The sequence below is a fragment of the Haliaeetus albicilla genome, chromosome 8 (assembly GCF_947461875.1).
Source record: "Haliaeetus albicilla chromosome 8, bHalAlb1.1, whole genome shotgun sequence".
Classification (NCBI taxonomy): Eukaryota; Metazoa; Chordata; class Aves; order Accipitriformes; family Accipitridae; genus Haliaeetus; species Haliaeetus albicilla.
The window spans coordinates 7,173,183-7,198,027 of record NC_091490.1 but is presented as its reverse complement, the minus strand read 5'-3'; the positions used below and the strand labels follow the sequence as shown (position 1 = coordinate 7,198,027).

Here is a 24,845-nt window from a genome sequence, read left to right as displayed (position 1 = left end):
TTCTGCTTAAACCTAACTTAATTAGAGAATAAGGTCTATACAGCTATGCTGTTTGTGGGTCTGTCAATCTTTCAGTAATAAATTTTTAATACACTGCTTGTTTTCAACCACATCACATGTTGATTAGCTGACCAATGTGTACACACTATCTGGCCAACCAACTGATGGCTTTTGAGCTGAGAATCTCACATCTTTCCCTCATTAGAGACTCCTTCCTCAGTCACAGAAACACAGTCCTCATGTCTTTAAAAGGCTAAGTTACTGTGTTAAAATGAAACTCGCTCTGAATCAAATGACCGGGTCTCTAAAAAAGACCTCAAGTATCACAAAAGTCATGATTAAGTCCTAACACGTAGTGACACTATTGACATAACTGAGGAAAAAAGACTGCCTTCTGGTATTTGATAACCATTTTCCTGTATATATTCTGAATAAATTAATCCTCAATGTTATAATAAAACAATTGATCTGATTAAATCTGATTTCATCTGAACAACATAAGTGATGAAATTACAACTCTCATAAAATATCATAGTAATCTGGCCTTTTTCTTTGTTAGTGTTCAACACTCACATCACTGTCATTCATCCTCTCACTTTGTGTAGTGCAACATCAAGTGTTGAGCCTGTTTCTGAGGTCCCTAAAGTCAAATTCTCAGATTGCTCAATCTTAAGGCACTCAACAGTTGAATAATTTGAATCTTCCCTGGCTATTCACATATACATCTTAGGAATTGCCTTAGGAAGGCAAATCTGTAATTCAGCAGACAGACTCTAACTGAATTTCTGCATTCATTTCAATTGGTGCTAAGTCAGATTTGATTTCACAAAATAAAATCAACCAACCAGCTGAAGAATATTTATACTTTTTAGCAAGTACAGTCAAATACCCTGATGTAGGGGAACTGTATGTAGTACTCGAAGGTATCAGTGTCAGGGCTTTAGGTGACCACCAACAGGCCCTGACCAGCATCACCTGGGTCCTCACCACACCCTCACCCTCTGCTCATTGGTCCAGGAGCCACATTTAAGCTCATACCAGGGCAGCCTGCCCTTCCCTAAGTTATGCCAGAGGTATGCCTGTGCTCGGTCCAGTCTCCTGCTGGCTTGGATTGCTTGCTGGTCCTCCTGGATGAACTTTAGACTTATGCTGCAGGTAACTTGCCTCCCATCCTGTCTCCTGGATGGCCCCTGGACTTTACTCAGTATCTTACCTTGCCTGGGACTGCTGATGGCACCTGTCACTGTCACCAGCCTGGCCATGTTCAGATCCTGCAGGACTGCACCCTGGTTGGTGAGGACACTGCCCTTCCCTAAGCTGCCATTACTCCTGGCACTTGCCATTGCTAGGCAGCTAGAAGACATGAAACTCCCACTTGCCTGGAGTTCATCTTAAGGCCAGACCTGAAATTAAAATGTAAAGTGTTAGTTGAATTAATGTGCTCTTATTAATTCAAGTCAAGCTCTACTGATATTGCAGAACTTCCTTTCTCTCTAAAACCTGAACTTTTCCTTGAGAAGGTCACTTGTGTGGCAAAGCACTTGATCCAGGCTCTCTTGTAATCTAGAGAGGAGACTGAGGACCAGGTCCTTGGAGTGGGCAGAGTCTACCCATTGCTCTCCCAGAGGCTTTTTATTATCCTTCCTTCCATGAGCCAAATCACACGCAGAGGCACACATGACATGCATGTGTGCTATCTTGAGCAAAGATCTACCCAGGGTTCCCTCAGGAGAGGCCCCTTCATAAAAGTAACAGAATGACTGCCTGGGCCACACTTATTTTAAAAAAAAAAAAAAGTGGCCTAAAACACTAAAAGGAAATGCCCTCTGAAACGAGTAGGAGACCTGTCTCTCAGAAACACTAAATATTATGTGGAGTTTTTACCCCCCATAAAGCCAAGGGGTCCTGAGCCCAACTGACGTATGATCCCTCTCAATTATCTCCGTGCTTCGGCTGTCCTGAGGCACCACCGAGGCTTATGGGTGGGGGCAGACCCCCGAAGTCTCTCCTCGACGTGGGACCGAGCACTGAGGGAAAAACCAAGCTCCAGGGAGAGACGCTGGACTGTCGCCTTTGAGGTGAGCAACCCCGGAGCCGGTCAGCCCCACACAGCCCCCTCCCTCCCTTCCCGAAGGGCGGGAAGCGCCCCGCTCTCTCCCTCACCTCACAGGGCGCGGGCGGCTCCCGCCCCTGCCCGCCTTGCGGCGACCCCGGGGGTGGGGGGGAGCGCGGCGGTTCCCGCCCGCCGCCAGCCTCGCCCGCCGCCAGTGCAGCCCCCCTGTCCGCCCGAGCTCCGCCCGCTCGCCGCTCCAGCTCCCGCCCGGGTGCCGCCGGAGCCGAGGCGCCGGGCAGCCCGGCGGGCGGCCGCCGCACCATGAGCGCCGAGTGCAGCAGCTACCTCAACGCCGACAAGGTGCTGGTGAGCGGGTTCAGCTGCCCGCGGACGGGCGGCGACGCCGGCGCCGTGTACTGCTGCGGCTTCCAGGACGTCAAGTACTGCTGCGATGACCCCCACAGCTTCTTCCCCTACGAGCACAGCTACATGTGGTGGCTCAGGTAGGGGAGCGGCGGCCGCACCCGCCCTGCCCCGGCACGGTCCCGATCCCGCATGGCGGGCGGTGGGGAGGCTCCGGGCGGGCGAGTCTCGGCGGCCCCGCGGGACGGGAGAGCCGTGTTCGCCCGAGCTTCCCTCTGGGTTTCCGTTTCTGAGGTACTTGTAGCCGGGCGCTTTCAGGCTGCCTTTGTCCCGCTCAGAGTAGCGGTAGAGCTGCAGCTGCTGCCCAGAGAGACTTCTGCTTCTGCCAGGGTGGTTTCTGAAAGAAATACCTCGTGGTCTTTGTAAGGAAGCACTGGGAAACGCTCAGTGCCTGTGCACAGAGCATCCAGAGTGTCCCTCCGTCCTTGTAGTGCGAGGGGAACAACTGTCTCGGGGCCTGAGCGTGTAAGATGCTGCGTGCATAAAGTTCCCAACGACTTTAGCTACTTTTCTGTGTGTAGTAAGGTCAAGCACTACATAACTTTTCACTCGGAAGATGGCAGATAATTAGACTTGGGCTGTCCTGGGTCAGTGCGAGGGTCCACCTGGCTCTGACTGGATCTCCAGCAGCTCAGTCACTGCTGCACACAGCCAGCCTGGCTGCTTTCTGTGCCTGGTTCCCCTCAGGCTCTTCAGCATCCACGCGGTGTTAGGGTGTTAGTACACCTCTGTATGGTGCTTTCACTAGCTTTTTATGGACTTGTTATCTTACTATTTTATGGACTTGCTTGTACTGTTTGAAGATACATCCTTTTATCTCTTTTATATTGTTTCCTACTGGTTTTCTGGAGTGCCCTCTGGTATTAGTATTGGGAGATTTGGTGAACAACAGTTGCATGTTCAGTTTATGCACAATGTTCAAAATTTTGTGTTTGGTGCGTCAGTTCTCAGCTTTCACCTCTCCTGAGGTGAAACTGAACAGTCTTAGTCCTTTTGGATTATCATCAAGGCAGATCCTATGTCCCTCTGATCATTTTAGTTGCATCTCATCCATACCGTTTTTCACTCCACAGCCCTGCCCGTAGAGGTGCATAATCTGGAGCTGCGTGCTCAAGATTTGGGTATGGGAAGATTTTACACAGTGACAAAATGCTGCCTTCAGTCTTGCTCTCAAAATCCTTCCTGTTGGTGGCCAACGTTTTGTTAATGTCTTTGGCTGCTGGTGCACATTGACTCTGTAATTTCAGTGAGCTATCACTGATGACTCTAAAACTTTTCTTGAGTTCAGAACTGCCAGTTCTGAGTTCATTGTCATGTAGCCTTGGTTTTGTTTGTTTATACATTACATTAGTATACATTGAAGCTCATCTACATCACTTTTGCCTGCTCACTCAGTTTTCCACAAGTCTTCTAGCATTCCTTGCCCTCATACCATATGATCACTTGTTTAGGATCATCAGAAACTCAGATTTCATTCTTCTCCAGGTTATAGATGAAGACACTGAGTAAAATCAGTCTCAGCACTGATTTATGGTGACTTTTCTTTGTACTGAAAAGAGACCAGTTATCTCTGTGCTTTGCTCCTTATTCTTTTAAGCAGCCTTGAATCTGTAACAGAACCTTTTCCCTAATCCTGTGTCAGTTCACTCTTTTTAGTCCCACCTTCAGTGTGGGTCTTTGTCAAAGGCTTTTTGAAAAATCTAACTCTGGCCACTGGGTTCCTTTATCCATCTGCTTATTGACACTTCATAGACTCCAGCAGGTTAACAAGGCAGTATTTTCCCATCATAGTAATGCAGACTCTTTAGTGAAAGATTTTATGTTGGGAAGCAGCAAGTGCCAGCAGCTTCCTGAGGGCAGAGTGTGGTAACGAGGTGGATGGTGGTGGTGGCTTCACCGTCAAAGGACCTGTCCCTTGTATCCAGGTAAGGTGAGCGGGGCAGGCCTGGGCGCTGTGGCTTGGGGATAATAGCCAGTCAGATGCAACCCTGTGCAACCCAGATGCGCTCAGCATCCTGGCATTGTGTTTGTCTCTTGGCTTAGTGATATTATTCCTTTTTTTACAGACCTTTCTGTCTTGCCAGGGATGGAGGTCAGATTTACTAGTCTGTAGTTCCTAGGTTCTCCTCTAGAGCCCTCTTTCAGGTTGGAGTTACATTCCCAGGCTACCAGTCCTCTGGCAGAGCCGACTTATGTATTGATGGGTTGCATGCCTTGCCCAGCAGTTTTGTGATTTCACATATGAATTCCTTCAGGGCTCATGAGTGAATGCTACCCAGTACTATGGGCTTACTCTCACTTAATTTATCTTGTCTAATATTTAGTGTATAATTATTTAAAATCTACTTTGTCTGGTACAAATAGTGGGTTGAATGTGGGAATCTCCCAGCCATCCGCAGCTGTGACTGACACAGAATTACACAGTGGGAGACACTGATATGAGAAGACATCTCCAAGTGTCCTTTTTCACACTTTTCTCATCAAATACACATACTGTTTTAATGTTATATGATATTTTTGCATAGTCTTTGACTGTTTCAGTCACAGGAAGCCTTCTCAAGATGGCAGAACTACTGAAAGATTAAGATAAAGTTTTGCTCTTGCATCTGGATGAGATGTAGTGAAGGCTGTTAAAGCTTGATCTTTTCAGAAAGTACCTCAAAGAACAGGATCTCATGAGAGGCTTTAATGAGGCATCTCTCTGAAGGATCTTCCTTTACAAAGATTTTCTAGGGTCTGAGAAGTGTGACTGTTTAGCCTCCACCTAAGTCAGAAATTTGGGTCAAAACTTTGAAACTTCAGGATTTGGGGGTTTTTTTGGTTTTTTTTTTTTGTTTTTTTTTCCCTCTTTACAATGGCCCTAGGCTGCTGAAAGGATCTGAGCAAATTGCAATTGGTGGGGTTTTGGTTGGGCTTAACTTCTGCCATAACTGTCTATATCCATTGTAGAGAAGAGGTGAATAAATACAATTTACCTCTCTAAGCAATGTTACTTGAAACTGAATTCAAAATTCTGTTTTCAGAAGTGTTTTCCAGTAACAAATCAAATCACAATTTTTAGTTACTAGCATACTGGGAACCCTACAGTATTACAGCACTTTGAAAACTGTATACATTTGCACATGATAGTTCCATTAGGAGTTTAAGGTAAACATAAAAGTAACATTTTTCTGGTCTCTTAGAATGTTTTGGTGATCATCTCCTTGCTTGTCTTTGTCTCAGACCGTTACTTGTATCAGTATGTAACAACCATATGTTAAAATAATCCTTCAAAAGCTTCTTACAGCTTTTGAGGACACGCTTTTAAGACTTGAAAACCCTTAAGACTTAAAACTATACAAGAGTCAGCCAAACCAGCTAAGTCTGGAGATTGAACATACTGAGGAAGGGAAAGGAGTTGGAAGCTCTGATGGGGGAATTGTTGCAGGTTTTGCTTTATTCCAGAGCTTTAAGTTTCTCATCCTGAATCTTTGTTTACTTGACTCCCCCCAATAATTTGAAAGCAGTGACTGAATGCACCAACAAGTGGTTGGTGGCATCTCAGGGATTACTTCTGTTTGCTGACACAGCAGGTAGAATTTCAGGAAGCTATTGCATATTTCTCTTGTGTTTTTCCTGCTGTGGGACACGTTGCTAGACCAATTGGCAGCCAGCTCTGACGGAAGCAGTTCATGGAGAAACCAGCAGCCTAGGCAACCTGAAGCAATAGTCACTTGCAGGCCTATGCTATTCTTTTTTTGCCAAATCATTACTGACTGTACTATGTTTAGAGCTATATACTGCACTATCCCTTCGGAAAATGGAACCATCTTTTCCCCTCCCACTCCTGCAAAAACTGCAGTATTTGACAAGTGCACCCTAACCCGCTGTACTAGGAGCTGCTGGACAATCATAAATAATTGACCTTTGAGCAACTCTGACACATTTCCTACTTTGACCTGAATTCATTATCTGTAATTCAGATTATTAATTTCTTACTTATCCTTTCTTTTTTTGCTGGTACTTAAGATCAAATAGTATAGTATCTTTTTTTTTTGTTAGAGCAGCCTAGGTTCCTTTTCTATATTTCTTGAAAAGCTGACCTCATTAACGAAGAGTGAAGGATGTGCATTTTCTATCTCTTATAGCAGTCAGGAGCCCATGGAACAGGGAAGGTAATGTTAGTAAAAGGCAAGGGTGTACAAAATCCACCAGAAGGTTATGCAGCTTTTGAAACCACAAAACAAGATGCCATAAAACACTAGTGAGCAAAACACTGAACAGCTCACCCTTCAGAGCCATGGGCTGTGCATGCACATGCAGTCATCATGACACCTGCTTTACCTCCAAAGCTGAACGGAAGGGGAGAAATGCTGAACATGTATTATTTGTACTGAACTGTGATGCTGTTAGGTTCAGTCAGCACCTTCTTTGTTTCTAATTGTTTTAAAGTATTTTAGAATTATTTTTGTCACTGTTCAATTAAGTTTTATTTTGCAAATTTAATGGCTTCTTTCAGTATCAAATAGAATTACAGTATCCATTCCAAATCTGTACCTTTTATAAATTTCATGTAATATGTATTTGATTAAAACTCTGGCAGGCCAAATATAGATTTTACTCAAAAGGCTTTATTAATTAATCGCCATAGAACCATGGTGACCTAATGCTGTAGCCAAGCTTTGCTTAGCTGTACAGATCTCCAGGAGACTGTTTTGGCTTTCCAAAATAGCAAGTCTTTTGTTCCTATATGCCCATTCTTCCAATCTTCTGGGAATGTTTATCTGTTTGCTTTGCAATTACAACGTACAACATATCCCTGCAGCAATGGCATTAGGAACATTTGATTCACTTGGATCCGGATGACTCATGAGTGAGCTTCTTTTTACTCTGTCAGTGGGCATGCTGCATCTGCTTAGCCAATATTTAAATTTTTCCTAGCTGTTGTTGGTGCGGATGGACTAATTTTATGGACTGAAGATAACTGTAGGTGTGTGATGCTGAGCATGCACTCACAGAAATGTCGGTGACCCACTAAGGAGCTCTCTGGACAGCAGCTTCGGGAGCCCTGGGGAGTCTGCTGAGAGTGGAGCCTCTCTGCTCAGTAAAGCCCTTGGCTGCGTAGAGATGCGTGGCAGTGCTGCAAGTGTGTGTGTGAGACACTCAGTGTAATAGCAGTAGGAGGGTCAGTGAAATGTGTGGCACGGCTGTATCTTTATTGTATGTAGAAAGTAACTTGGGAGAGTTCTGTTTGGTCTGTGGATCTTCCTCCAAACTTAACATTGCTCATGTTCGAAGAATTGCGCAAATGCTGCCAGGGTTACCCCTAGGCCTTCATTGCTGTTTTTATGCTAGATCATCGTTTTGGGGGTGGGTTGTTAGTGCAGAGGTTTTCACTTGCTAATGAGGCCACAGCTGTGGGCAAGAGTGACTTTTTAGTTTGCTTGTTTAATGTCTCTGCTATCAGAAGACTGACCTTGAAGACACACCCTGAGTCCTGTGGACTGTTACCATGTGGACTGCTGGGTGGACTTTAAACAGGTAGTGTTTAAGGTAAGGAAGGGAAGATGGCAAAATGTTTTTAGCAAGGGCTTTTCCAGATGGATATGCAGCACCACAGTAATTGCTGTAGAAACTAGAGGACATGTTGAAGGGCTGTCTTTACTTTCAGAGCAGGGAGATCATTAAAATGATCAATAATCATAGTTATTTTGGTATTTTGTTTCTGATAACAGTTTCAACTATTAAAAAAAAGAAATAAAAGATTGTGTTCTGGTTAAGAAACTTCAGTGTTCAGAGCTGTAGAAGGCATACTAAATTCCTCTGAATTAATTCAATAAATTAAGAAGCAACTCCCTACCCCCAAACTTTAATGCAAAATTAACCTTAAAGAAATTAATCATACATTCTAAGAGGGTTGATGGCTTCAGGACATTGAGAACAATCTGGTATTGAAACATTATGTTTAAAAAGAGTAAGTACAAACTGAATCTTAGTTTCTGATTGATTTAGGAAGTGGAATCCAGGGTGTCTATTTAGCTTTGTGATGCTGATCTCCATGTTTTGGGTGAGATCTTTTCACGTTGCTGCTGGACCATGGCAAACACTTCTAGTGGCATGTAACCTATGATAAGTCTTTGACCTGTAGTAGGAAATACTGGAGAATTCCTCAGGAATTGCTTTTCTTACTTTTGCCATTTGTAACTCACAAAGCATCTTAGACAAGTTATGTAGTGATACTGAAGATGCGTTGTGCTGTACAATACACAACTGTATTGTTAACGTTGTCATCTACAATCGAATGAAGGAGAGCTACAACTGAGAAGTAATAGATGCCCAAATAGAAAAACGTGTAATCATTAATTTGTACTTGATCTATTCAGCTTTAGGACAGCTGACTCTGCTTAATGTTTGCATAATGGTGAGCACTGCAGACTGTTACTTAAATGGAATCTTAAAATAGGACTAGTATTGACATGACAAAAAAGCACAAATACCTGTTTCTGAAGAGCCTTTGGGTTTGTATTGCTTCCTCAAATAGATTCAGCTGTGGAGATAATTCTTGGTTCAGTGGCTGCTCACCTCAGCCTCCTGTAGGGTAGTGTATTTCTTCTGTTTTGTCCATTCGGATCAAGGTGTTCCAAGTGAAAATGCAAAAATGAGGCCAGAACCCAGGTTAGATCTCTGACTGTAAGGACGTATTCAGATTCCATATTAAGCAGAATATTCCTTGCCTGTAAGTTTTGTTTGGGCCAAAAAACAACAAGGAAAAATATGCTTAATACGTGCATATATACACAAACATGTAAGGACACTCTAGTTCATGCAGATGATAAATACCATGAAAAATCTTTGTAAGGGTAAAGCTATTCTTTCCAGAACCAATTTATTATCAGCATAATTATTATTTTAGTTGTGCGTGGAGCTAAGTGTTCCACAAACTTCATTAATGGATCTGACTGATAACTAATGAGAACTGCATCTTAAAGTCATGCCAATATCTGCTATTCTCATCCTGCTGAGTTTTTAAGAGTTTCTCCTGTGGACATATCTGTCTACTGGGGTTATGGGAGCTTGTAGAGAAGCTTTGCAATAGCTTGAATGTAAAATTCATAAAAACATCCTGAGGCACAACTCTTCTCATCTCCCTGCAAGGCCACAGTAGAATTGACTTCTCGCTGATAGTGGTGATATATAAAGGCATTTTTATCACTAAAGGATGGAGTTCATAGAATTTAAGACATTCATCTCTCTTCTGTCCTTTTTACATCTGTCAAAACTGTAAATATACCAGGGTAGTAATATAAGGTTTCTCAATCCTCGGACTCTCTTAATCTGTGACCAAAAGGCTGCCGTTTAATTTCACTAGAAGTTGGTGTCTTTGGCTTGGACTGTAGAATAGAGGACTGGAACACTGAAGGCATCAAATGGCTTAGGAGAGGATAGTAAATGATAGCTAGACTGTGTTGCAATTGGTCCTTTATTTCATCATGAGAATTTTATATTAGGAAAATACTTGAAAAGAAGGATGGGAAATAAGGAAACTACTAAAGAGATTTCTGTATATACATACACTGTCTCACTGAATGTCTATGGAAGAAGTATAAGTAGCTTCTACCCTGCAGAAGTAGTATCTTCATAAAATCTGCATATACTACTGTATGTTTGGCCTCCTGAATAATTAAGTTCCTGCTCCTTTGATGCCTGTTATATTGTGCGTAAGTTAACTCATCTTTAGTTTTCTTTTTACCCTGACAAAGATCATGGAAGAACTTTTCCAGTCTTGACTGGAGATTTTTTGACATTAACACAAGGGCACAGCAGTGATCATAGTACTCCACCCTGCTCTACAGAGCTGCTAACAGAATTGAATAACACGGCTTGCATGTTTTTCCTCCTACTTTTTATGGGCATGTCATCCTTGGTGAGAAGTCTGTGACAAATGTGTACTTTGCTTAAAGTGCTCTCACAGGCTCTTCTTGCAATAAAAATGGCATTTCAGGCTGAAAATATAGCTTTAATAGTCATGTTGTTTGAGAAAAACGAGTTTGCATGGACTGCCTGGAGCTCTGGAATCCCTCTTTGTGTGTGCATGTGATATTTATGTGAGATTATGCATATCGGGGAATATGCACTGCACTGGAGAAGTTTTTGATCTCACCGATGACAGTCACTGCATGAAGTTATTTCTGATTTTCATAAACACAGTTTAAATCAGACTCAGGAGCAGTATGCATAGGTAACATGAAATGTCATCGAGGGCCAGGTGTTCAACTGCTGTGTAATGACATTGACCCTTCTGAGGGCAATGAAATAATTCCAGTTTATGCAACTTACGTATTGAGCTCTAAGCTTTTGTTTACAGTAAAATACACAGTCACTCCCCCACCTGAGTAACCTCCAGACATCATCCTGACCATTGTTTTAATGGGTATCCCAGGCTGTTTGTACACTTAATTTCTTTGTTTTTCTTTCTTAGTGTTGGAGCACTTGTGGGCCTGTCGATAGCAGCAGTGGTCCTCTTTGCTTTTATCATCACTGTGTGTGTTCTCTGTTATTTGTTTATCAGCACGAAGCCACGCAGCAAACTGGATACTGGTTTAAGCTTACAGATGGCAGGTAAGACCAGTTGTTATTGACATATATTATCTCCTGCAGAGGAAAAGCCTTATTCTGTCTTTAAATGGATGTGGGGGAATCCAACAGCACGTATTTTCTTTCTGATGGGGACCTCAAGATATACTCAAGCTATACTGCTGTTTTACCTTCTGAATGAAATCTGTACCAAACTCAAATGAAAAAATTTAACACAAGCTCAGTATATTTATTTAGTAGTAGGAAAAGTGTAAAACTTCACAATACTGAGTAAGGGTGCAACAAGTAATTCCCTTTATCAGGAAGAGGCTTAATGAGTTAGTTGCTCTGGATTTCCTGTCAAGAGTACATAAGCATATAGTAGTGATTTCATTCTAGGAATAAGAATCTCAGATGAGATTTTAAGTGTATTTTCTTGAGACAGAGAGAGATCATTCTTTTTTGATATTGTGTGTAAATGAATTGTGACATTCATCCTGACATAGGATCTAGTCTTTGAAATCTAAGACTCTTTGCTTCAGTCCCAGTAGTCCATACTTTTGTACTCAAACTGCATTGGCGGATGCCTGCAGGAACAGTGCATGTAGCCAGAGCTAGCCCACTGGCATGGGAAAACCTGTTGCTGCTGTTACATTTCACTACATTTGTGAAATCTAACTGCAAATTTTGATGGTGGGATGGGGTGTGACAGGTTTTGCCCTTTGTCTTGGACTTCATAAATGTTTAAATGTGGCTTCGGTAGTTCAACCAGTAAAGTTGTAGGAAGGGCATGTTGTACTTGTTTAGGCCTTGAAGTTGAACAAGTTGAAAAAGGGGAATAATTATTGGAAAAAAGTCCTCTTACCTCAAATTCTTTTTTTTTTAGCTAGTTTTTAAAATGCTTCCACACCTGCATGGCAATAAATTACCAATGTGTTACTGTAATTATAGCCTATTACACAGCAGTATGCCCCCCTCCTGAATGTTTAGTTAACACAGTCCACTTCATACCAACTTCCTATGTCTTGTTTTGTTCTCCAGAGAATGCAGGCTTTGGTCTAAAAGTGGTTTATAGGGCCATCAGGAAATGCAAAGCCTCACTTTGGAGCTATATAAGCTGAGCAAGCTGCTGAAGTAAAAGTCACACATTCAGCAAACTGGTACTAATCTGCAAATTGAAAACTTCACACCTGTCCTGGAGAGAGAGAGTAGAAATAAGACCTGCTACCTAGAATGGCCTAAATAAACTCTTGGGTGGGATGAACAAAATGCCTAGTGATCTTTTTACAAGATGGTTGTGTTCTAATTATAAACTGGCATTATGCTTTTGAAAGTGTTGCTGTTTAACTTCTTCCCTCAGGTTTGCCTGCTATGGCGTGAGCTCTTAATCCATTGCCAGGACAGCAGTGCTGTTTTTCTCATGCTTTGTATTTTTGTGCCAGACATGTTTGGCATATGGGGAGCTGGGAAGGAGACAGGTGCTATTGCACCGCTGCTGCCAAGTGATTCCATCTTTCTCTACAGACTCGAACCCTGCTGCAAAACCACATCCTGCTTTGGCATTAGAGATCATTCCCCTCTTCCTGTCGTGAGACGAACAGCATCCCAAGCTCCCCAACTGATGACCCAGCATTCACGTAGGCATCCTGTCTCTCGTGATTCCAGGTGTTACAACTCCAGGAAGCTGAGAGATCTTTGCTTTTTCCTAACCATCTCCTGTGTTGTTATGAGCTTTATTCAGACTGCATTGCTTTGTATTTAAACACTGTTTTGACTTTGCTCTCGTCCTGTTTTTCACTTTTGTTATTCTGGTTCTTTGGCTGCTCTGAATGACAATTGTTTCACATCTAAATTCTGATAGCTTTAGCTGTTGATGAGGTGGGTTGCCAGAAATTGAAAGCCAGTTCCTTTGCCAAGGTTGAGATATCTTTGAAAATGCTGAAGGATTTCATTGACAAGCCCGAGTGCTTATCTTCGTCATACTTCGGTTTCTGTTGCATGGAAGTCATGCAAGGTCTGAGTATCTTATGAAATGATTGGTTAGCTGCTTTCAGGCCTAGGGAACAGTAAAGCAGCTTCTCTCCTCCCCTTTCAGTTCTGAGATTTGAGAGTAATCATATATAGGCAATAAAAATGAATTAAAAGAATTAAAACAGTTTTTAGAAGCTTCAGAAAATTTTAGGCCTGAGGACTGTGAGTTTTAACTGTGAAGTCAGTTCAGCCCTGCTTTTTCTGAATGAGCATAATCTTGCCTTTAGAGGAAGGCTGTGTCGCATTAGGTGTTGTGCAACGTCTGTACCCCTGGAGCATTCACAAAGCACTCATTTATGAAAGCAATATTTTTTATTATATTCAATTTCACTCATAATATATCAGCTCAGTAGGAGTTTTGTATTTCATTAAACATACAATTGATTATTGTATACCTTTCCTCCCTCATGTAATAGTCAAAGTTGGTCATTGTTCTGTGGGGTCATCTGAGATCTCCTAAATATAGAAGTGGAATTGTTGAATTTTTACAGAACTAATTTCAAGATCGATCATAAATCTGTTAGATAAACTGGATGTGCGGCCTTTGTTAAAGTTTCTGATTCTGCAAAAGGCAGATCAGCTGGAATTTGCCTCTATTTAGTCTTGAACAAATGGTCTTCAAGAGCATCAATACAGATATTACATACGGGGTTCCCAAGTTAGCTAAGCATGTTGTTAGTCCTAGCAAAAATTAGCATTTTAATCTGAGAACTGAATTTCAGGAAAAATGAGCTCAGTCATCAGTGTAGACCAGGAGTAACTACTTAAATGTTAATGGAGTTATATTAATTTCTATTTGTAGTATCATAGTGTAGAGCAGAGAGTAGATCCCTTATATGCAAGACAATGTGTACAGGCAAATGAAAAGATGCCATATCTCAAGGAGTTTAGAGTCTAGTTTCTTGTCAGATCTAGTATTTCCCAATAAAAAGCAGCAACCTTCTTTCTTTACCTCTTTCAGTGAAATCCTCTCCTTTTACAGGCAAAATCTCAGCTCTTTATACATTGCTTTCTTATTGTTTGCACTCTGCCTCAGAATGCAAGGTTCACCTAGGATTTGGTGTGTGGGTTGATGGTCTGCCTTACTGAAGTGTCATATTCTTCACAGTTTTTCCTCTCTTTATCCTCACAGCTACCTTTCTGAAGTAGGGAGATGCTATTAGCCCATCTCACAAGGAGACAGAACTGCAGGGAAGTGTCATATTTTTAATGCTTTGTGTGTCAGTTTATACATTGATCTCAAGTGGAATTTTGAAAGGACATCACTAACCAGAAGACCTTTGTCCTTTTGCTTATGACACCACTAAAAACATAGCTCTAAGACTAGCTTGAGACAGGAATTCTGTGGTAAAGAGAATTGAGCCATGTTTTTTGAGTCCAAAGTGAATATTCAAATCATTGGAGAATATAGTTTCTTAGCATAGTGAACTTGCTTTTTAATCATAACAGTTGCTTAGTAAGCTCTTTCTGAGATGTTGTGGTTTAACCCCATCAGCAACTAAGCACCACACAGCTGCTCGCTCACTCCCCCCCTGCCTCTGTGAGATGGGGGTGAGAATCGGGGGAAAAAATAAATTAAAAAAACTTGTGGGTTGAGATATAGACAGTTTAATAGGACAGAAAAGGAAGGGAAAATACTACTGCTACTACTAAGAGAATATACAAAACAAGTGATGCGCGATACAATTGCTCACCACCCACTGACTGATGCCCAGCCAATCCCTGAGCTGTGGTGCCCCCCCCAGCCAACTCCCCCCAGTTTATATACGTGATATGGTATGGAATGTGCCTTTGGCTTGTTTGGGTCAGCTATCATTGCTGTGTCCCCTCCCAGTTTCTTGTGCACTCCCAGCCTCTGCTGGCAGGGCAGTATGAAAAGTTGGAAAGTTCTTGACTTAGTATTGTCCTGGTTTCAGCTGGGATGTAGTTAGCTGTCTTCCTAGTAGCTGGTACAGTGCTATGTTTTGAGTTCAGTATGTGAAGAATGTTGATAACACTGATGTTTTCAGTTGTTGCTCAGTAGTGTTTAGACTACAGTCAAGGATTTTTCAGCTTCTCATGCCCAGCCAGGGCACCTGACCCAAACTGGCCAACAGTGTATTCCATACCATGTGATGTCCCATCTAGTTTAGGAACTGGGAAGGGGGGGGCAGGGATTCGCCGCTCGGGGACTGGCTGGGTGTCGGTCGGCGGGTGGTGAGCAATTGCCCTGCGCATCATTTGTACATTTCAGTCCTTTTATTACTACTGTTGTCATTTTATTAGTGTTATCATTATCATTATTAGTTTCTTCTTTTCTGTTCTATTAAATCGTTCTTATCTCAACCCAGGAGTTTTACTTCTTTTCCTGATTTTCTCCCCCATCCCACTGGATGGGGGGGGAGTGAGTGAGCGGCTGCGTGGTGCTTAGTTGCTGGCTGGGGTTAAACCACGACAGGTATAAACACTGCTTAGCAACAACTAAAACATCAGTGTGTTATCAACATTATTCTCATCCTAAATCCAAAACACAGCCCTATACCAACTATTAAGAAGAAAATTAATTTTATTCCAGCCAAAACCAGGACAGAGAGAAAGGATCTTTTCATTGAACTTGTTGTAGGTGTTTCTGTTTCTCCCATTTGAAGGCTGGAGAACTATAAAATTGTTTCTTCCTGGTAAAAAAAGGCCCCAAAGAAATCCAAGCCCTGAGAACGCAAACTTTATGGGTTTTCCCAAGATGAAAGGGAATTTGGTCATATGCTTTGTTTTCCTTCTAACCAAAAAACTTCTCTTTGTGCAAAAGGTTTATCCCCTTCAAAATGTAGAGAATTAGAGAGTCAAGATCTCCAGTGTTTTGTTAACGCTGAATGAACGATGCTGGAGCATGTAGGGGTCATGAGGAGGACTGAGTAAAGATTGCATAATTGTTGGGAGAGGAGTGGTAAACAGGCAGAAAAGGGAGAATCTAGAGGTGTATCTGCTGCTCAGCTCTGGGAAAAGGTGTACATATGCTTCCCTTGACCTGGCAGCTGGTGGGAGAGGAGTGGTCATCTCTGCTGGCCCCTTAGAATGGGGTTTGCCATCAGAGGTAAAAAGGTAGGTAGAGACTCTCCATCTCGGTGACCCAAACAGTCTGTAAACACATTTTCTGAGTTGCCCCTGTATTTCTGCCAGTGTTAGTCCAGGAAGACCCTTGGGGTGAGGTGTCCTATACCACTGCAAAGTGAGAACAGAAAATTACATTTTATGATGGTAACTAACATTTTCCTTTAAAACTTAGCACAGAAAGACCTCTGTAATGCATTTAGAGTCAGGCAGCAGGGACCTTTGGGTTGGAGTGTGAATAGAACTGTGGCCTTGTAAATTACTCATAAGTGCTGGGAAAAATGTGCTTTAACAGAAGGGTTTAATTCCTTGTTCTTACAAAGCAGTGACATCATAGCATGCAAAAGTTCATGGTTTCATTTCATAGGAAAAACTCAGCTCAAAAACTAGCCAGATGACCTTCCTGTCCCTATTTCTCTCCTTAATTAAAGATTCCTCATGGGGCACTATTCAAATATATGAAACATTCAGATATTTTGATGAAAAAGCTCCAAACTCTCACATTTTCTCCTCCTTAGCTCAGTAGAATTATCTGACTATATTGGTTCTGAAACCACATAGCTGCTGCCTGAATTCAGAGACACTGTGATTGGGTTTTGGAGTATGCATTGATAGCTTTGCTTTCTAGTTTTATCAGTAATTTCCACTATATAGTCTTTCTGCAGCTGGCCTTAAATTTTCCCATTAGGCTACTTATCTCTTTGCCAGCCATCTGCCTCAGATATTTGTATATGGGAAAAATCAGGCAAATGGGCTCAACTGTTTAAAAAAAAAAAAGTGGTGTTTTTGGTTTTTTTTTCTTTAGGAAATGAGGAAATTTCCTATTTTGGAACTGGGAATTCAAATTTAGTTGAAGGGTTGCATTAGCTCAAAGTTATGTCACTAGGAAAGATTAAATTTGGAAATGTTTAAATTGGACTCCAGCTTTTAAATTTCCCAAACTTTCTTATAGCAGTGAGTTTTTTGCAGCTCACTGAGTCAGGTTTTTTACTGCAAAGATACCCATAGATGCTGTAAGCTGGTTTAGATATGAAATCTAGACAGGCTTCAAAACCAGGGTGCCTTACTCTAACTGATTAGGAATTTTTTTAATTTTTGGGTTTGGTGGTTTTTGATCACAGCTGAGAACTCACTGAAAAGACTTGGTTTCAACTAAGAACTTGGCTTACATATTATTGTACAGATTTTTTGAAATGTCAAACTATCAAATCCCATTTTGATGTTTTGAAACCAAATTGTGCTTTTTTTTTCAATTCAAACAAAATAAAATGCAACTTTGAAAACACTTCAAAAACAAATAATTCCTTTGCCCAATTGGCTTTGTTTCAGTTTTTTAAAATTAAAATACTAGAATTCTCAACTTTTAATCCCTATTGGATATAGGGAACCTTTTTTAATCCCTTCCCCACACGCTTCCTTGGACAGAAGTACCCTTCCCAGTTATGGTTATCTTTTCTCTTTGTTCTCTGTGTTGGCCCAAGCAGTGGGAAACTGGAAGATGAAGTCAGACAGCGTTGGACTAGAGGTTAATGGGAAATACAGGGAAATGCAGCCTGCGAAGAAGATTGATGAGCTCCATAAGGAGAGTTAGATGAGAAGATGGAGCAGGGAGAGGTTTTGGAGCCAGTAGGTAAAGGAGGAGCTGCAAATGAACAAGGACCTGGCTGTGCCTGGGAGCATGTGGAAGAGGGATGGGGCTAATGGGATTGAGAGCAGCAGAACAGGGAGGCAGCGATGCTGATGGGGGTGGAGAAACTCCTGAGAGGACCAGAGAGTGGAACAATGGCTGTGGGTGGACTGGAGAGCAGAGGCCGGGTGGTTGGGGAGAAAGATGAACAGGGATCCTTGCAGATGGGAAGTATGCACAGGGTTGGAACAACCAGAGATTTAGGGCAGAGAAAAGAGATAGGAGGGACTTAAAGTATGAACTGTTCATGGAGACATGAACTAGCATGGGAAGCATAGTAGCAGAAAATCAGTACTGGAAACAGGGTAAGAAAAGCAGGAAGGGAATGAAAGAATGAATATAAGGTAAGAAAGAAAAGAAATTAAGTTCAAAGTGTGGTCAGAAAAGTCTTTCCTCCCAGAGCTTTGCTTTCTCTGCTGTCAGCAGTTATCAGTGAAAACCACTGGCAGAGTATCTCTCTTCTCCATTCCTGACAGTGACCCACTGCAGACTGCTTTTGCTTTGGTTATTCTGATCAGTTGGGCAAACTCAAGTTTTCTGCCTGAATCTAAATATTTCAGCCCTTCTGCTCTGAACAAGTGTCCGTATCAGTTATCTGGTAGAATTTTAATGAACTATTATTTATTTTAACCTATGAAGTTGTGCTCTGAAAAACAATATTCAAATACAACTAAGCTTCAAAACCAAGCACTCAAAAGATGGGAGATGCCAGAACTTCAAGATTTTCTGGGCAACTGGTGAAATGCCTAGCTAAAAATTGCTTTATTTGCTCCTGTTATCCTTTTAATCTTTCTGAAAAACAAGGGTGACACTTCCTTCATGCAAAGTATTGTGAGCCTCCCCCCACGCAGTACTTTGGGATCACTGGGTGGAAGGTGCAGTGAAGGCAATAGCGACTGATTGTGTTTGGAGAGGGGTGAAAGTTTGAGATTTCTGATCTGTTTTCCTGTGTATATGGGAGATTTTTCTGCCATTTCTTTTAGGAGACACTCTGATTTCCTGCTATAAGTCCTACTTATACCACAGTGCTTCTATGTTAAACTGCTCTTCATCTTGATGTTTATTGCTTTTTAACATAAGTTAATAACTGCAGCCTCCCAGAGGCTCAGGAATGGAAAGTAGAATGACTCTGGTCTATCCCATCCTCTTAAAAACTGTAAAGGAAGAATCCAGGAGCTGTGTTTTTTTCTAGTGCAGTGCACACATCTTTGTATTACTACTTGCAACTAAAGGAAGAATAATCCTGTTAGTTTTACTAAAAATGCTTTTGTTTTACAGACAGTGAGACTAGAGGGAGTTCGATATGTTAAAAAACAGAGGCACTGGATGGATTCCACCAATGCTGTAATGAAAATAGGTACAGTGAGAACATTTATTTTCATCTTACTCTATTGTATTTATATACCCTCTGCTCTGTTTTATATGTGGTCATGCAGATATGATAAGCATTTTTCAAAATGCCATGATTCTTTATGTGGGTTTTTAGCTTTCTGAAAAGCACTAGCAAACTGTCTCTGTTTGATTTACATATACATTGCCCTGATGCTGTCCTTGCACAAGGAACTATGTGCAGAGACCTGAACAGAGTCTTTCCACAGAGAAATCTCTTCTTGATTTACTTGTACGTGAATACTCCATCATGGCTGTGTGCCAGAGAAGATTACATTCCCCTTATATTGTCTTTGTCCTTTCCCTGATGCTGTCTCAGATCACCAGAGCTTACTAAGGAGGCAGACATTGTAACTTATTATTCAAAAGAAATTCTGTAGCGATGAACTGCTAGAAAGACTCCTGTGTGACAAAGGGTAAGAGCAGTGAAGTATCTGGTGAGTAGTTTAGTCATACTCTGCTTTCTGGGGATGCTACCTATGAGTGCTGAGTCAAGTCTGATAGAAAACTGAAGAGGGTTATCTTGCAAAAAATGAAGTTTCATATGCTGACTTGATATTTTTGCTGAAATCATGTTTAAAAGTCAAACTGCCTATGGCATAGACCATGCAAAATAGTATTTAAAATGTACGTCAGTACAGATGAATTGTACTTCAGACTTAAGAGGAATTTGAATAATGCAAAAGACTTCAGATGGCATGAAACATCCATTTTACTTTCTGCAGGGGGTGAAAACTCATGGCTAAACAGCCACAGAATGTGAGAATAGCCATAGATCAACAATGTCTGTCACAGAAAGAAAAAAAAAAAAAAAAGTGGGCCTGTTTGCTCAGAAGTTGTTCTTAGATGAGCAGGAAAATGAATGTGTCAGAGTTCCCTGCTTCATGTATTTTCTCTTGTACCCTTAAAAAAAAGCCACCCTGTGCATCATAAGTGCAAACACATCTTTCTCAGTGCTCTTTATTATCAGCATAACAGGTTGGTTTGGGCTGCTTGTCCTCATGAAAATACTTAAGTGTAACAAAACTCATTTTGAAACTCCTAACCACCTCCACATTTTTTTTTCTGCTGTTGCAAATGAAACGGCTTGTGGGAGAAAAATGCCATGGGAAGACTAAAAAGGATCCTGCAGTCAGAAAGCCGTCTGTAGTGAGAAAATTCAAAAATATCTGAAGCAGGCGCTAAGTACTGAGATGAGACCTCAGTTCAGGACTGTAAATGTGGCAGTGCTTTCTGAAGGCCATGAGCCTCTTATTTCCTCATGCTTCAGTTTGCCTGCCTTCCACCGTGTTACAGAGACTAATGTTTATGGAGTGCCCTGAAGTGTAGCCTGCTAACCACTGTTGCTTACAGGAAGAGAGAAACAAGGAGAGAATTGAAAGGCCAGCTGCAAAGGACTTTTTTATAGGGTTTGAATGCACACATTATATAAGCACCAAAAAATTTAGAAGGTTTTTTTTTGTAGATGAATTATCCAATTCTTTTTTGTTGGCAAAATGAGGCTGGCATTATCATGAAGACTCAAAATCCTTGAGACCTCTTTTTGGGCTGAAACTAGGAAAACTATGCCCTTAGACTGTGAGTCTTTTTGCTTCCAGATCCAGAATGGAAAAGCTGGGAACTTTCTGTGAAAATGAAAATGGAGGCAAGGATCTTTTCTGAACTTCAACAGATAATCTGGTTAAGTGTTGGTAGAAATTTCAGGTGTCTAATTGTTTTTTGTCCTCTGCTTTTCATGTTGTCTGCTTGTTGTAGATTTCATGCCCTCACCTGTTATGAGGAGCCACTTCACAGTGCAGTGATAAGCCAGAGAGTCCATCAGTGGCTGCAAACCTTCCCCTGCTGTGAGAAAGCTACACGTGGCAATTAGATTTGATTTAGCATGCATACTTCCTCTGCCAAATTCACCGGGTTTTATTTAGGAACAGGACCCCCTACACCCTTGCAACTTACGTAGTTCAGCATACAATTCAAGTTTGTTTGCATGCTCTTTTCCAGCAAAAGGGCAAACACAGCTCTTGGCTTTAAGAAGGGAAAGGAGAGGAACTAGGCAGCTGGAGGCATCGCTGTTAACTTGGAGTGATAATATATCAAATTATTAAACAATCGAGTTAGGCACAAGAAAAATCATGAAATCTTTCATGACGAGAAATCATGCCAAATCAGTCTAATTTCTCTCTTTGTTAAGGTAATTTTGCCTGTCAGATAAGTGGGAACAAGCAGCTATGACTACAGGTCTTTATGAAGATGCAGTCAGAGAAGTACTCAGTGGATCATTCTCAAACACATTTTTGGAGGGAAGGATGTCTTGGTACTCTATCCCAGTTGAGTAGTAAGAGCTTGGCTGAAGGACTAAAGAGCATATGTATAAAATTTATGGATGACACTACCCTGGGAAATGCTGCAAGACTCTGGGGATAAAACTACCTTTCAGAATTATCTCAGTGCCCTGGACAAATGGTCTGAAATCAAAAAAGTGAAATATAATAAAGATAAAAGCAAAGTACTGTATTTAAAAAGGAGAAATCAAATCCTCAAATATACCTAAGGGAAAATAACTAAGTAGTGTGGGGAAAAAAATACCTGGGGATTTACAGTATGCCATAAACAGAGTATTAGTGTTCTGGGCTCTTCTTTTAGTCTGACATACTAAAGAGGGGAACTATATATAGGATGTAAGGTAATAATTTGCTCCAGTTAGTGGTGGCAGTGCCTCTGTGACAATAATGCTCTTAGGTGTTGATATACTGGAGAAGAGAGAAAACTGAGAAAATTATGAAGATTTTGGAACGGTAGAACAGTCTTAAGCTGGCTTAAATCTAGGAAAGAAAAGATGAGTGACAGTGTTCAGTTATGTAGAATAGAGGACAGTGATTATTTTCCATGTCTGTGGCAGGCAGGGTAAGTTATGTGCTGAATTTCACATTGAAGTGGATCCAGATTTAGTAATAAAAATTCTTCCAACCTATAAGGGTAGAAGTAGTACTGGACCAGCCAATGAGGCAACTTGTGGGATTTTTTTCCAAGGGCATCCTGAACAGGCTAAACTCACAATTGTCAAAAGTGAGATAGAGGAAGGATCTTTACAGCCTTAGTGTGTGGGGCACTGTGTCTTAGCCCCAGGTATCCCTTAAGCCGCACCAGCAGCCCCTGTTTTTTTGCAAGACTGTCCAGGTCTGGGAAGGAAATGTCTATCAAGCTGCTCTGAGTAGAGACAGTCTTGGGTGCTGTGTCAGGCTGTGTGTGGGTCTGTCCCCTAGTCTGGAGAAAAAGTGATGGCCATAACAGGAACATCTGAGCTCCCTTCTGATCTGATATTTAATCAGAAATGCTGTATGTGGGGATAGAATAGAATATTTCAGTTGGAGGGGATCTACAATGATCATCTAGTCCAACTGCCCGACTGCTTCAGGGCTGACCAAAAGTTAAAGCAAATTATTAAGGGCATTGTCCAAATGCCTCTTAAACACTGACTAATGTCCAGTCTAAACCTCCCCCAGCACATCTTTGAATCATTCCCATGTGTCCCAACACTGGATACCAGGGAGAAGCACTCAGCACCTCCCTCCCCACCTCCCCTCCTCAGGAAGCTGTAGAGAGCAATGAGGTTGCCCCTCAGCCTCTTTTTCTCCAAACTAGACAAGCCCAAACTAGACAGTCCTCATAGGACATGCTTTCCAGCCCTTTCACCAGCTTTGTTGCCCTCCTCTGGACACATTTGAGCACCTTAACATCTTTCTTAAATTGTAAGGCCTAGAACTGCACACAGTTCTCAAGATGAGGATGCACCAAGGCTAAATACAGCAGGATAATCACCTCTTTTGACTGGCTGGTTATACTGTGTTTAACATACTGCAAGATCTGGCTTGCCCACTGGGCTGCCAGGGTACACTGCTGACTCATATTGGGCCTGCTGTCAACCATATGGCAATACTAGGGGAGAGTACAAATCTAACTTTATACATATGTCTCGTACATTTTGATTTAAGTTGGTCAGGAATGTATAACCATCCTCAGAGCCTTAAGCAGAATAAAATCTAGAATCTACAAAAAGTATCACTGGTAACTCAGATAAGCATCGTTATTCTCAATGAACCAGTATTGAATTGACGTTCTTTGCTGGTTAGGATGCTCTTTGCTGCTAGTTGCCCTCTGCCTTGAAATCCAAGATTTCATACTTCAGAACTTCTGTAAGTAGCTGAATTAGCTGAGATTTTCTGGCCAGACTTCAGTGCATGTCCATTGCTTTTTGCCTATTCAGACAAACATCTGCTTCTACACCCAGCTGTACCAACAGCTGTTGTGCTTCACCTCGGAAGCAATCCTGTTCTAATGAGTGGTAGAGTAATTTCTTTGTATAGACGTCCTGATTTCTTCAAGTGTAGTTTGGAATATATTTTGGTATCGTTCAGGATTAAAGGCATACATTGTGAGTATGTTTATCTCAAAAAAAAAAAAAAAGCACGGTTTAATGTAGGTATTGGTGGTGCAATTTCCAAGAGACAGTACATAGAAATGTTAGATGAATGACTCTGTATCTGCTAAGCCTTTTATGTTTTGTTTTAGCACCATTGTGCCTTGAGCCTTTATCAGATGGAAGGTGAAATCCTCACTTGCACAGCAGAGGAGCAACAGCAGATCTACCCATCCACATGCATCCCCAGAGAAGTCATTTAGTTTTTCATAGCTGTAGTGATGCCCTTCAGAGGTGTAATTCTTCATGTGATAAAGGTTAGGACTATAATGAGATGCTTGGAAAGAAGTAATCCCAGTGAAATGCATTGAGCTGGGTGGTTTGTTCTGCCTTTGTTTGTAGGATCTCCTTATCAACTCTGCTGTGCAGCAGAGGACAAAAATCTTCCCCCATTCAGTCTAATTCTTAACTGTGTCTGGTGTTTTGCAGATACAGAGCTGCATCCTTCACAAGGCCTCCACTGAGACAAGTTGTTGATAAAGCCAAGTGGCTTCAAGAGATTTCCTGAGCCACAAGGATGAACTGTGACTGTGAGCTACAAGAACCTGACTCACACTTCCAGAGGTGTTTCCTGGCTATTACAACCACTATGGATAATAATAGGCCAATCTGAAGCTGCGCTGGGATATGTATTTGTGTATGGTTACTGTACTGAGAAGTAGTATATTTTGATTTGCACATATCAGCTACTGCTGCTAGTCATTTTCATGCAAATTGTTGTCTTTATCCCATGTAATTCTAATGAGATAACACAGTTGTCAAGCAGAGCAGAATTTGGCACACCATGTTGACCAAGCCTTATTTCAAGCTTTGCCTGTGTGCCATCTTAACGTGGTGTCTTCACACCACAAATATTGTTGTCTTTAGCCAAATGTGATTGTTGGGTGCGCAAACATATGTGAATGCAGTACCTTAATAAAGTCTGACATTTGTTTGTGTTGTATTTTTCTTAATTTATCATTTTCCTCCACCTTTGTTTCCTCAGAAGATTCTCACAGATCTTAAAATTATTTTGATGGGAGAATTTTCCAACAAAAAAGTGAAGTTAGTAGAAAGTGAATTTTTGTAGGGAAGTTTTGATTTCAATAGCTGTTTTCATAGGAAACAGTAAACACTGAAATGAATTGAAATAAACATCCACAAATCTT

General features: G+C 41.5%; 1 protein-coding gene across 2 annotated transcripts; it reads left to right on the top strand.

Annotated features, from left to right (window-relative positions):
* Positions 1 to 1,797: 1,797 nt before the first annotated feature.
* SHISAL2A (shisa like 2A) lies at positions 1,798 to 24,640 on the top strand. 2 transcript variants are annotated; one of them, XR_011325693.1, is made up of 5 exons: positions 1,798 to 2,556; positions 10,935 to 11,074; positions 12,554 to 12,666; positions 19,113 to 19,191; positions 24,127 to 24,640. XR_011325693.1 is itself a non-coding variant. In XM_069788731.1 (4 exons), exons 1-3 carry the CDS (start codon positions 2,375 to 2,377, stop codon positions 19,142 to 19,144), a joined length of 354 nt encoding a protein of 117 aa, XP_069644832.1. In that variant the 5' UTR covers positions 2,129 to 2,374; the 3' UTR covers positions 19,145 to 19,191; positions 24,127 to 24,640. The 2 variants fall into 2 exon arrangements, 1 of the variants encoding a protein (XP_069644832.1); XM_069788731.1 differs by lacking the exon at positions 12,554 to 12,666 and having other exon boundaries at positions 2,129 to 2,556.
* The last annotated feature ends 205 nt before the right edge of the window (positions 24,641 to 24,845 follow it).

Excerpts from the sequence above, each read along its gene's own strand:
- SHISAL2A (XM_069788731.1), top strand. The coding sequence starts at position 2,375 with ATGAGCGCCGAGTGCAGCAGCTACCTCAACGCCGACAAGGTGCTGGTG. Across the intron at positions 2,557-10,934 it reads AGCTACATGTGGTGGCTCAG|TGTTGGAGCACTTGTGGGCC; the intron begins GTAGGGGAGCGG and ends TTTCTTTCTTAG. Across the intron at positions 11,075-19,112 it reads TTTAAGCTTACAGATGGCAG|ACAGTGAGACTAGAGGGAGT; the intron begins GTAAGACCAGTT and ends TTTGTTTTACAG.